Raw genomic sequence first — 12,684 nt, forward strand, 5'->3', positions numbered from 1 at the left:
GCCTCGTCAACAACTTCAGTATGAGGTCCCGCACGGTGATTAGACCGAGGCGGGAAGCATTACGCAGCAATAATTAATAATTTGAAAAAAGCAACAGTACTGCATGTATTCATGTGTATATACACGCTATCAAATAGCAGAGGCAGGCATGCTAATAAGCTCTCTTTAACTTGATTTGCGTGACAATGCGCCCGTGGTCAGCTCTTTATCAACAATCAAAACGTTCAGCATAATTTTCATTTCCACAATGCACGCCACTTAAGATCTCACTATCTAACCGCGCCGGCTATGATCTCTAAATTGCCCCGCTCTTAATCTCAGGGCAGCGGCCTTTCAATCATAAGCATAACTTAGTCCTGACGACCTAAATCCCGTCTTTGCTTAACTGTAGGGACTAAAGGCACCCAGCTATCAACACCTTCCACTCTCACTAACCTCTTGCACACCTACAAATCACCCAGCCTAGTATGAGTCTTGCTGTAGTAGTACCACTGCATTACATGCGAAACTGTAACGATATTCTTGGGACGACACCTATTACGGTAAATAACAGTTGAGATAATCTCGAAGAGGGTTCTTGTTGCTTTGAAGTTGGGACGATGCCAACACTGCTCGGAAACCGCAGCGAGCTAGTCCGAATCCGGGGTGATCCACCAAATCGCCCCACGTCAGTGGACACGTTTCTGTCTCAACTGACGAGATCTAGGGTTCTTCCGCTTGTTGCCGCCGCCCTAACAACCCGTTCTCATTACGCAAGCCCAGTGTTGTACATTATCCAGCTGTAGAGCTCACCTTTACAGCAAGCCCCTCGACGCAGGGGCATCTTATAAGGCATCATAAATTGAATACCACAAGTTTACCGAGCTGGACGCCGACGAGCTCGCGAGATAGCGTTTCGAGACCCTGCCTCTTCCGTATCCTTGTAGCAATCCCCATAACAACTCTAGCTGTGATTTCTTGCCTGTCTTGCTGGTCTGTGTTAATGGCTTATCTCGCTGATAAATAAGCGGGGCCACTTTGTGCCGCAGGCGCTTGGTTTCTAGCTTGCCTTGCTGGTCTATCTCACTGGCTAGATCTTCTGGCCTCTCGTGCGGCCCTCAGCATTCCGCTTCATTGGCCACCAAAAGGGTTCTATTCAATTCATATTGCTTGCGACACAAAACAGGTTTCCATCGCTGCTTAGCGCAGCTTTCTTAAACCTATATACCTCTAACATCCATCTCCAGTTCAGATCCTTCTTGAAGCGCATACCTTTCTTTACAAAGTCTTAAGGCTATATTATAATCCCTCTCCCTCTCAGCTTCTTTATTCCGGTCCCAAAGCTGGCTGATCTCCCTCTGTGACGGCTCGAGGATGCGAACGAGCTCTCACGTTAGCTCGCCGGCAGTAGAGCTGACCGGTATATCTTTCCGTTCGTCCAGAACTTCACGCTATGTCTGGAACACAGCAGGTCCATTTTCGGTATACCTGGCTATAGGGGCATCGACGACTTGCAAGACGGGCCTTCTGCCGCCGTCCAATTGCATGCCACGGCTGCCTCAGCGACACATTTCGCCCCAGAATTGGGGGCCATGAACCAGCTCCCGCTGCCTGTGGCAAGCATTGCCGTGATGGATTGTCCCGGGTAGGAAGGCCTGCTCTTGGAGCACATTTATATTGGTGCGGGAAGCATCGTCGAATCCAGGTGTGTCGACCAGATGGACACGCCGACCGTCCTTCTGCTCGTAGCTGTAGATCCTGGAGGCTATGGCCGAGAGGACGAGGCAAATTAACAGCGGAGGGTTACGAGGAAAGGTTTTCGAGACATCTACACTATATTTCCCGCAGTCGTCAATATATGTCGCGGAGGTGAAGAGTCACTCACGAGGATCATATGTAGCTGATAAATAGAGTTTCTGCTGCGTCACAGGCCCGGAGGCCTGGAGACACGCCGCTGCCGAAATGCCGTTTACCAGTAACAGCCACATGCCAGCTATACGTTATAACGGCATGGAGACAATCGTAGGGCGACTTTTTCAAACCCTCGACCACTTGGACTCCGGTTGCCATCTAGGGCACGTTTCGGAGGCTCTAATGCGTGTCGCAGGGTGAACATGAGATGTGATGCCATGGTGACGATGGGAAAGTCAGGGATTCTCCTTTCGCTCAACCTGGAGGTTGAGGCCAAGACAAATTAACGTCTTCAACATGGAGTTGCCGCCCAGAACTCACAGCATTCATGAAGAATCAGTCACGAGGAACATACAGTTGACTAAACAGGATCTCCTTATTCAATCTTCGTATACTATACTTCTAAGCTAAAATCGTGATGTACAGCACACTTGGGTTTATTCTTAAGAACAGCTGCGGTCATTGAACGTTGCCTCTTGCCCACCACAATCTTCATTGCTTTGGTTTGCATCTGCAGCCTTGCCAGGCGTGCATATCACCGGCAATGGGTATTGTTGCCGCTTGTCCAGTTAGCCGGACTCTCGCAAAGACAGCATAGTTGTGGCCTACCAAGGATGCCTAGCTTCGAGGTAAGGTCTTATCAGACGGATTACTAGTATATATCCAGATGCGGCCCTTTCTCTCAATAAAGGTGTACACTTTTGCGTCGCAGTCTTGGAAAATACGATTGGCTTTCTGGAAAAGTGCCTTTTTGCGATGTGAAAACAGCGTTCCCTTTCTTTTGCTCTCTTTCTGGAGGCTGTCGGGACCTGGCATACATTTGACGGTTACTCTGTGGGAAGTGGCAGGGTTCATTTTTCCAATGTGCAAGAAATAAGCCTCGTCGGTATCAAGACACAATAATTTCGCTTTGCTAGGTATTATACTTCCAAAAGTTGAATAAGCGCGTAGCGCTTTTCAATTCTAAGATTTTGTTTCCTTGAAACTTACCTTGGCGCATAACTGAAGCGCCGGACCAGTCGGCCGTCTTTGGCCTTGTGGTGGCGGGGAATCTCCGCCGGCCGGACCGGCTACGACCCATAAACGCCGATGAAGCTGGCTGGTGGGTCACCGAAGCGTTGAACATCTGGCTCATGCGACGCCAGAGAAATGAAAACTTCATTGTATCTGTTTTGATGGCCAGAAGAAGGCTGCTCTGCTAGATGAATCAACTCAAATGCAATCAGGCACCCAGAGATGCTTGAAGGTCTGGCGAGCATGCGGTCCTTGCAATTATAGCGACTCGCCGCTGTAGGTGTGATGGTGGTAACCTGGAAGGCAGTCTGCTCGTGGCAACGGACTCACCTACCTTAGGTACTCTATGAACACCGGAACTTACCTAGGCACACTTAGCTGTGCTTACAGAGGGTCTGGTGAGCTCGGGCGCCGGAGCCAGAGTGGGAGTACACACTAAATTTTGCTCGAGTTCAGGCCTGGCGTAGCGTGCTGTGGATGGGCATTGCCCCCGGAAAGCTGTCACCTTGGTTTAGCCATCCTCCTGACACTGGCATGGTCTACCCTGTGCTGGGAGGTGAACGGTCGCGGCGTCATTAGGTCACCTAGCTGAGGCAATCTGCGGGTTTTACCGCGGTAAACTAAAATTAGAGAACCGAGTGTTGAAAACTGAAAAACAAGGAAGTGAAAAGGGGTAATGAGGTGATGGTGGTGGCGTGTGGAACCGAGTGAGGGGAAGGGCGTGTCGCCGGAAAAAGGCAGGACTGACCGTTGCAAACGGAGCTGGAAAGGTCGATACGGTGATAGCCCAGTTCGGAATGTATTAAGGTTATTCCGTCCAAACGCTTGCTTTGGGACACCCATCGTCCGTTGGTTGAGGTAACATGCTTCAACCTCAATACGATGGCTGCCCATAGGTAAGAGTAGTGAGGGCCGGATCAGTAGTTGGGTCGGTGACGACCAGCGAATACCTGGTGTTGTATGTTTTTTGATATTTTTGCTGAATTGTGTGGGCCACGTGGGCACAGAAGCTCTTAGTCCATCCCACGATTCATGCTCATCGTCCCCGAGCCTCCCACAGTCTAGCACCCTCACGGTCCCCTCCATCGCCTCACTTGCCGCTTGAGATCTTGCTCGTCAGCGACGACCCGGTCAGCTCGCCGTTGTACACAGACATTTCGTCCGCAGTCCACGTACCAGGCGCAATGCTAGCCAGATCGCGCACCGGCATCTCCGCAAACAAATCGACGACGCTGCGGGTGGTCATCTTCATCCAGCCAAACCACAGCCCGGCTGCTGCTCTAACCCTCCCCCGGACCGCCGCGGCGCTGTCCGCCTCTGCGAAATCAGCCTCGACGCACTTGACCCAGAAGTAGGGGTCCCGGTCGACGCCCTCAAGCACCTCGGCGTCAGCAAGGAGGAACGCGCGCTGGTTAGGGCCGTAGTGCATGAGGGGCAGCGACTGGCTGTCATCGTTGTCATCGTCGTCACCGGGGCCGCGACTGGCCACCGCCGCCTGCTTGTAAATCTCGCGCACCTCGTCCATGGTCTTGTCCGCGAGCAGGGCGGCGTCGGAGCGGGCGTCGAGGACGAAGAGAGACTTGAGCTGTGCGGCGACGTCCTCCTCGCCGGCCTCAACGTAGCAGTCTATCTCGGAAGCAACCTGGGCCCGGATCTTGTCGAGGAGGGTGGGCCACTGCGCGTCGGTGGCCGGGCCGTAGGCGGTGCGGTAGATGGTGAAGCCCCAGCTGCGGTAGTACTCGCTCACGTCAACTCCGGCGGTCCACGAGGTGCCGTCCGGGGGGCGAAAAGCACTTTTGAAGATTGCTGGAAGCTTGGAAGTGGCCATGCTACGTGCGGGTGACTGCGACTGTGACTGATGTGTGTGTGCCAGGTGTGGGATGTGTTTGTTGTTGGTGAGCTGGATAAGGCTTAGCTAATAGTATTCTGGACTGCAGGTTCTCTCGTTCTAACCGATCATAGTAGCCTCAACATTATCTTCTGCGGCATCAGTTGTATGGGGCTGCAACCTCGCCAGCGGTGCATCCTACTGACGATATAATCGAAAATTAAAGTAAAGGATCTCTTATTAATATCTCTCGCTGTCAGCTCTCTCTACTAATCATCAGAACACAAGTTCAATGCCTCCTCGCTCAGTTGCGAGTCTGACATTTCATCTTCCCCTTCCATGGAACTTGGCTTGATGCAGAAGGAGACGTTGATCGCTTGCCAATGCTCAACAACCTCATAACACGTTGCCCCTCGAAGTGGGATATCGCTCTGTCCAAGCAGCTCGTACAGTTCGGTGGGCGTGAGATCAGTATTTTCATGCTCCCCGCGAAATTCCGGCGGCGATTCCAACGCCTCAAGAGTGGGGATCTCGAGCATATGAAGGCTTGTTGAGGGCCGCACTGCAAAAAGCTTCAGAGTTTCCATCACGCCCCCTTGGGCTTTGGCGTAGTTCAGCAGATGAGTAGGAATGCCCAAAGTTGTCGTGATAACCAGTCTCTCCCTCGGCCCGATGCCTTTGAATCCTTGTCCGCAGGGCCAGACTTGCTTGATACCGAACTCTGAGCAAAAGTCGATCAAGGAAAAGCCCATGTGAGATGCCGAGTTATTTCTTACAACCAGAAAGACGTCCTGCTCATGTACCACTGGGTACGGCCCGCCTGGAATACCAGCCTTCTGTGCCCCAGCCGAAGGTTCGGCGTCGGCCTCGTTTGGATCCGAAACCATCGTGACAGAGATCTGGTGATCAAGGGATGGTACAGAACTCTTCATATCTCTCATGAACCGAAATCTCGCGATATGGTCAAGCCGCCGTATCAGTAAAGTGATGCTTTTGGTGCTGTCCAACGAAATTGGTTTCAGGTTGTTATAAAATTCTTGCGCGAACTCGCCATCGTGGTCCTTGATCTCGAATGTCTTCGAAAGTGAGTTGGCTTGAATCGTGAACTTTGCGAGTCGTTGATCTGGTCCTTGGTCTGCCAATTGTAGCCACAGATTATTGCCGCGATGCGAATCCCATTGTTTTCTAAAGTCGGGCACTTCTTCCTCAACGGCTTTGGCAATATCAACCAGGACCTTCCTGTCCGTCGGCAGCTTTTGAAGAAAAGCTACGCATCCCGCCCTGATCTCGTCCCAGGCCTTCTCTTTGATCTGCCCGACCTGGACGAACTTTGCCTGAGACTCCAAGCCGGCACGTCCTGTGATTTGGACCCAGGCGAGAACTTTGGACTTGGTCACGGGCTGGCTGAGGTCGAAGGCCGGAGCTAGGATGGCGTAGATGGAGCCTATGAACACTCCTGCTGGGGTTGTGCCGGAAAGCACCAGAGAACTTCTTCTCGGACACTTCCTGTCCAAGTCGACGTCGACGACGCTGAGGCCGGAGCGAACCGACTCGCCGCGGAAGAAGTATCGATTTGTGTCGCCCATAAGAATCGGTTTCTGCAGCGAAAACCTTTGCATCTCCTTACAAACCCGGTCGTACAGAGTTTGCGATGTGATGTTTTCCGCCTTCAGATCGAGTGACTGCATCAGGCAGCTCGAAGCGCGCCGGAGGGTTTGCCCTTCCACGTTGTCTCATGAGCCAACTCCGAGTCCTGGCACGCAGCCACGACGACGCAGCCTTCGAGCCCTTCTAGCCAATGCCTGGACACCGAGGCCCTCTGTGTAATCTCGCTGATTGATGCGGGAATGTCTTTTTTGGCATCAGACTCGTACACCTTGGCAGTGCCGCGGACCAAGCCTTGATCACCGCGAACCGCTCCTCCAGAGTGACAGCAGTCGAGGACGACGGTCAAGATGAGGCCGTAGTCGACGAGTTTCTGAAGCAGAAGTCCGAATTCGAGGTCTCTTATGTAGTTCCCCCCGCGGAAGACGTCGACAGGTACCAGCACCTCATCCTCGATCGACCCGTTCTTCTCTTTTGCCTGCTTGAGGGTTGGGAACACCGTCTTTGCAACGGCGCCGTGCCCCGAGTAGTGGATGTAAACCACGTCGCCGGGATCTGCGACTGTCGGTGTACAGAGCTTGGTGAGGTGCTGCACGATGTTGGCTTGCGTCGGCTCATGCGCGAGAAGCCCTGCGTGTTCGGGGTTTCCTGGGAGCGGCGCAAGGAGCTTGGTGATGTTTGGTGCCTCGACCTCCAATTCGTCGACGAGGTACTTCTCTATAGCCAGTATGTCGTTGACACAGCCTTTGAGATCTTGATGCACCATCTCGTCTCCGCTGTCGTCGTATCTTCTCGTCGTGGTGGCCTTGTTGGGGTCATTGTAATAGTCAATACCAATGAGCAAGGCATGCTTCCTGGGTATCGGTGCCGACATGATGGGCTTGGATAGAAAGAGGGTGTTGAAAACAGTGAAGTGGTGAATGTAAGCCCCTATGGTTGAACGGGATTATCGCGCACGAAAGCTTTCTTGACGACTTTGATCTATCTTATGATTCAAAATTACATGACCTAGCCCAATATTCATTAGTGAAATCTACTGGGCGCTTGATGCAAATGTCTCCGAATGAGGGACTCTGACCATAGCCAGTCATTTGCTCAACACCACTCTATGAAGAATCGGCCTCGGCGGTTCCGATGAAGAGCGGCATTAATATGCAGCTTAGGCGCAGAAGTGATTATCCACTTCCACGAGAATTTCCTATTTAGGTATAAGACACCAAAATGCACTTCTCTGCGCAAAACAAGGTTCGTGACTGCAGTGATCCATCTACCTGTATTGCTGCCCAGTATCTCCACGTCCATGCAGGCCAATGGAATACAATATTAGTCGTCCTATGAGGTGGCCAAATACATGCCTGGTGCAAACACAAGCGGCCTTCGTTTTCTTAGATGCCGCTCGCCAGCACTTCTCCTGCTACTCAGCTCGGTAGTCCCATCACCAAACACCAAATGTCACGCAATCTGCGCTAAAAAACATGGCTCCTTCTACCCTTCTTCTAAACCATCTGATTCCTCGAGACAGCATTGAACTCGGGCGTCTCATCGTCGATCCCCAGTATCCCGCCCAAGATTATTTCCAACCGTCCCCTACAGTAGGCTTCGAAACTTCGTCCAACGCCACCGTCCAGCAGATCGAAGACTTCGAGGCAGTCCTAAGCCGCACCAATAATGCCAGAATCCAGGCGAAAATCCTCAGTCTCGTTACTCTCGGCCCCATCTCGCACAGTCGGACCTCCTCGACAACGGTCAAGGCTCGAACGTGTGTGACACGGTTGCTGGAAAACCCACGGGACTTTCTGCGGGATTTATGTCGCGACGAGGTGGCCCGAACCTGGCTGGAATCGGAGTTTCAGAGGCAGCCCCGGACGCTCATGTCGGGCGGATGGCGCGGCAGAAGCGTCTACCTGGTGTGCGGTTTTAAATCACTCACGGATGCCCGGGTCAGCCAAACGCGAGGCGTGGAGAACGGGACAGACATCGCGGCCGCTGCTCCGCTTCCCATCTCTCCCGTACCGGGGGTCGGTCTGGATATCGAGGCCGGCGTGGGATTCACCAAGGCGAGCAGTGCCAGCTCCGAGTTCACGACCTCTGGGGAACACGTGTACGCGGTGCAATATAGAAAGTTACGCTTTTCGGCCTTCTCCAGCCGCAACGTCGACAACACATTCCTAGAAAGCAAGAACAGGTGGAAAGTTTTGATCGATGTCAGAGGAGGCGGCAATGAAACAGCGGTGGAAGACGGACTCGAAGTGGACGTCGACGAACCGCTCGGAGAGAGGGATATGAGAGGCCCGTACGTCAGACTCGATGCAGACCAAGACGAGGTTTTCTACTGGGAGGATGACGAAGCAGAAGATGATATTGAGACATACTAGAGAAACTACTTGGTTCACGGGCCGAAATGTACATACGGAACCCAGTAAAACTTGTAAGCAGTCTCTTTCGCCCCTCCCACGGGAGCGCCGTAGTCCTTACACACAGCGTACCTGTCCGTCCTCGTGACACTGGAAGTCTGTTTACCGCCCTCATCTCGCTTGATCAAAGTTGATCTGAGGCTTCGCAGAGCCCGGTGAAGTGATTTGCAAACAGCTTCATCCCCCGCCTGTCCGTGAAGAAGAGTCTCGTAGATCTCGGCTGCTACAGGCACGCAATGTCGGTCGGAAACTTGCCACAGAGTTCCTATCACGTGCCGAAAGCCGGCCAACTGGAATCCACTTATCAGATGGATTCCTTCATCCACGAGCCCATCAGCTCTATTGGCCCCAGTAGAGCATGCGGAGAGGTAGGCGAGAAAGAGGGAATTCTGCGGAAGGTGGCTGTTACGGAGATCTCCGACGCTGAGAGGCTTGTCATTAAGATGGAGCGAGCTCTGAGACGGGTCTTTGGAGTTCGTCTGTCCGTGGCCGGCAAAATGGAAAATCCTGCAAGATCGAAGAGATTCGAGAACAGCTTCTTGTTTGGGAACTTCCGGCCGCACGACATCCAAACCGATGGACTCGCAGATCTGACTGACTTTGTCGACTTCCTGAGTAGCGAATTTCAGGTCTTCCATTCCCGGAGTCTTCTTCATTGGGACGAGAAGAGCGTGCCCCGGCTGATCTCTCACGCCATCCTCAACATCATGCCGCCTGCTATACGAAAACGAGGTCGCAGAGGTGCAGTACGAAGACATGGCTCTGTCCAGCACGGTGTCTTTGGAACCATCATCGTGATAGCCTGCCGCGTGCAGTGGGAGGTGCACGAGCGGGCCGGTGGGAACCCACCAGATCCGAGGCCACTTCTCTCCGGGGGAATCTCGAAGGCCCAACGCGTTCAGGACGGGCCCTGCTGCCACATCCCAAAGCCACTCTAGCAACTGCGAGGAGCAAGCGGTTGGCGACTTGGCGAGGTTTGCGGCGTGTTTCTCGGCATCCTCGTAGGTCAGACGAGGCAGGCTCAAAACCTTCAGCCCGTCGGAGGTGATGAGAAACGCGTCACAGCGGAGCTGAGACACGTTCAATATGACCATCGACCCGTCTCCGACAGCACTCTTGAGCTCGTCAACTGGCGGTGGTAGCAGAAAGAACTCGAAGCCGTCCTTCTCCCGGATCGCTTGCACGAGCACACGGAAGCGTTGCTCGGCATCAGCGCGCCGCTTATCTTCCGTCAAAAGAGGTAATTTTTTGGCACTTTCAGACGTGTTCGGGTTTAGTTCTTTGCGAAGCTGTTCAAACTCGCTTGCTAGTTGAGGATGCAGCTGCTTGAGCTCAGAGGTATCTGTGCGAAGCTGCAACACGAGGTTCGCCATGACTCCACGACCGATTTCGAGCAAGTTCAGCGCCTTGGAAGGCTCACGCCCTGCTTCGAGAGCGACAGCAGCCGCCGCCGATGCGAGTCCGGCGAAGTTCCGCAGCGTGTGCTGTCTGTCCTCGTCGTCTATCGATCGCGGGCTGATCATGGGAAGCATCTCCACGGCACTCGTGAGACATTCGCTCGCCTTCTCCAAGTCTCTCGGATACGCAAATGTGTAGAACTTGGCTGCTTCGCGAGCCCCGGTGATACGCTCGAGGAGATGCGAGCCGCTCGCGTGCCAAGCCTTCTCGTAAAAGAAGACGGCATCGTCGGAATCCTTCAACTCGGCTGACCGGCAGTGCCTGTTCTCATAGGCCCGCCCCGTGTACATGGCAAACCTGGCCGTATGAAGATGATTCTCCGGTAATCCGTCCACGGCCTTGCGATAGAACTCGATGGACTTGTCCAGATCGGATATGTTGGCTCTTTGAAGTCTTTCCTCTTGTCCGATCATTAGGAAGTCCACGAGCTTCGTCGTGTCGTCCAGCAGATCTGTGGGAACTCGCGTCTTCTCGAGACCGTTGTGGGCCTCGTACTTGGCCCAATACTTGTTGGCAAGATTGAACTGGTAGCTGGGTCGATGCGGATCCTTGTCGGTCATCTGGCCGATGGCCTTCTCCGTCAAGTCGATGGCCAGCTCAAGATCCGCGATGTCGCCAGTCAAGTCGTACCTGTTATGCAACAAAGTCGCCAGACCAAGGTTGACGTCGTGGACCTCCGACTCGGAATTGCAGACTTCTCGGGCTTCGTAGTTGAGAGTGATGGCCAGATCCAGATCCGCCGCGTGTTTGTCTCCCACGTACCGGGCCAGGAATTTCCCACCCAGGTTCTTCCGCCGAACCCACAGTTCGGGGTCGTCGGAAGGCGTGAGTTCCAGCACCAGGGTCGCCTGACGAATGGACTCGTTCAAGAAGCTGACGGCTTGCGAGCGGTCGTACTCGGCTTGGAGGCGGCTGGCCAGAAGGTTCGTGGCAATGCACCATGCGGAATCCCCTTCTTGACCCATTTCAACCGTCTCTTTCGTGAGCGAGATGGAACGCTTGAGGAGATCTGGATCGCAGGTGGCTTGGTACATCTCATACAGAATAGTAGCTAGAAGATCCACGAGTCCGAGCCGTTCCGGGTGGTTGGATGGCATTGTGTCGTAGGCGCGTTGACCGGACGTACGCCCCTTATTTAGATCATCTAGGGATCTGGTCCAGCCGAATCTCCAGTGCAGAAGCCTCGCATGGAGGTGGTAAATCTTTCCAGTCAGGGATTCCTTATTGACCGATCTGACCAGCTCCTTCATGGCCCGTTCTATGGCAACGATGGCTTCTTCGAGGGCCTTCTTATCGTCTGAGCGCCTGAATTTGACGAAGAACATGTCGCTTTGAAGGTACCACATATCAGCTTTCGCATGGTCCGGACAGCCCGTTGCTATGCCGTGGTTCAACTGGATCGCAATTCGAAGGTCGTTGTCGATGGTTGGACCGCCAATGCTTGGATCGGGGTGTTTATGACTCTGATTGTTCTGAGCAATCGCTTCCCTGACGTTGCTCATACTCATCAAAAGGGCTTCTCGGATAGCGGGAGAGGGCCCAGATGCTCCGGGATTCTGCATGGTGTGTTGGTTGCAAAGCGTCTTTTGTCGATGGGATAAAACGGCATATGGATTATTAGCTTGGTACCAATTTGAGATGATGGTACCAGATGCTTTTTATACACGAGTATTATCTTCATTGTCTCGATAGATACGGCTTTATCTAATCAGCACGTCAACCAGTCCACTAACACGGACTTCACCTCCGGATGGATGCTTTTCTGTATGCTTTCATCCAGTTGGTCGAAAGCGTGATCAGCTGACTACTTGGCGACCTTAGATTTGCAAGGATTATTTTCGCTTGATATGCTACGCTCGTAGCCACATTTGGTGCTGTGCATCAATAGTGTCACTGACGATGTGGGTAGGGGTACAATACACCTTTTAAAGTTTGTAAGCGTGTGATTTCGACCCTGTAAGTGCATTAGAGGAGCAGGGCACTACAACAAATCACGAATCTGCGTTCTGGATAAGGCTGGGGTAGCAGGGAGTTCTTAAACATTCAGCAGTCGTATTGTATGTATTACTTACTTTCTAGCAGATCAATGAGTTTGATATGGAGGTGCTAGGTGATCTTTCCATGTACATGTACGTTCATTGTCAACTGGGCCATACCAGGGATGCTTTCCTGGAAACCGCATCAGCTGGTCTTGACACTGATCATCAATCTGCGGCTGAGCCAAAGCTCACTTGCCAAGTCAATCGTAAGCTGAACCTCCGGGAAAAGAAGTATCCGTGAACCGCTTCAAACGACCCCGTATTAAAGCGAATCATCTCTGTCAGAACCCCGCATCCCTGGGCAAGTTATGCATTTCGGCGCCTCGGAGATGTGGAGGCAACATAGTCTATGTGCTCGGCTGCAAGACAAGCTTTTTGACGTGGACCGCTTGGCTACCAATGATCGAGGTTTCTAATTACATGGAAATGGCAGCCT

The 12,684-nt window shown here is 52.9% G+C and overlaps 5 protein-coding genes across 5 annotated transcripts; 1 reads left to right on the forward strand and 4 right to left on the reverse strand.

The window, feature by feature from the left end:
- Window positions 1-3,994: 3,994 nt before the first annotated feature.
- On the reverse strand, window positions 3,995-4,732 carry CkaCkLH20_09782 (uncharacterized protein; the record flags this gene model as incomplete). The annotated part of the gene is made up of 1 exon (XM_038892497.1): window positions 3,995-4,732. One exon carries the CDS (start codon window positions 4,730-4,732, stop codon window positions 3,995-3,997), a length of 738 nt encoding a protein of 245 aa, XP_038742064.1.
- Window positions 4,733-5,001: 269 nt separating this feature from the next.
- Window positions 5,002-6,318, reverse strand: CkaCkLH20_09783 (uncharacterized protein; the record flags this gene model as incomplete). The annotated part of the gene is made up of 1 exon (XM_038892498.1): window positions 5,002-6,318. One exon carries the CDS (start codon window positions 6,316-6,318, stop codon window positions 5,002-5,004), a length of 1,317 nt encoding a protein of 438 aa, XP_038742065.1.
- Window positions 6,319-6,419: 101 nt separating this feature from the next.
- On the reverse strand, window positions 6,420-7,211 carry CkaCkLH20_09784 (uncharacterized protein; the record flags this gene model as incomplete). Its single annotated transcript, XM_038892499.1, has 1 exon — window positions 6,420-7,211. One exon carries the CDS (start codon window positions 7,209-7,211, stop codon window positions 6,420-6,422), a length of 792 nt encoding a protein of 263 aa, XP_038742066.1.
- A 601-nt stretch (window positions 7,212-7,812) lies between these two features.
- CkaCkLH20_09785 (uncharacterized protein) lies at window positions 7,813-8,712 on the forward strand (the record flags this gene model as incomplete). Its single annotated transcript, XM_038892500.1, has 1 exon — window positions 7,813-8,712. The coding sequence occupies one exon, from the start codon at window positions 7,813-7,815 to the stop codon at window positions 8,710-8,712; it is 900 nt and encodes a 299-aa protein (XP_038742067.1).
- Window positions 8,713-8,726: 14 nt separating this feature from the next.
- On the reverse strand, window positions 8,727-11,771 carry CkaCkLH20_09786 (uncharacterized protein; the record flags this gene model as incomplete). Its single annotated transcript, XM_038892501.1, has 1 exon — window positions 8,727-11,771. The coding sequence occupies one exon, from the start codon at window positions 11,769-11,771 to the stop codon at window positions 8,727-8,729; it is 3,045 nt and encodes a 1,014-aa protein (XP_038742068.1).
- Window positions 11,772-12,684: the final 913 nt, after the last annotated feature.

Source organism: Colletotrichum karsti (genome assembly GCF_011947395.1).
Source record: "Colletotrichum karsti strain CkLH20 chromosome Unknown Scaffold36, whole genome shotgun sequence".
Classification (NCBI taxonomy): Eukaryota; Fungi; Ascomycota; class Sordariomycetes; order Glomerellales; family Glomerellaceae; genus Colletotrichum; species Colletotrichum karsti.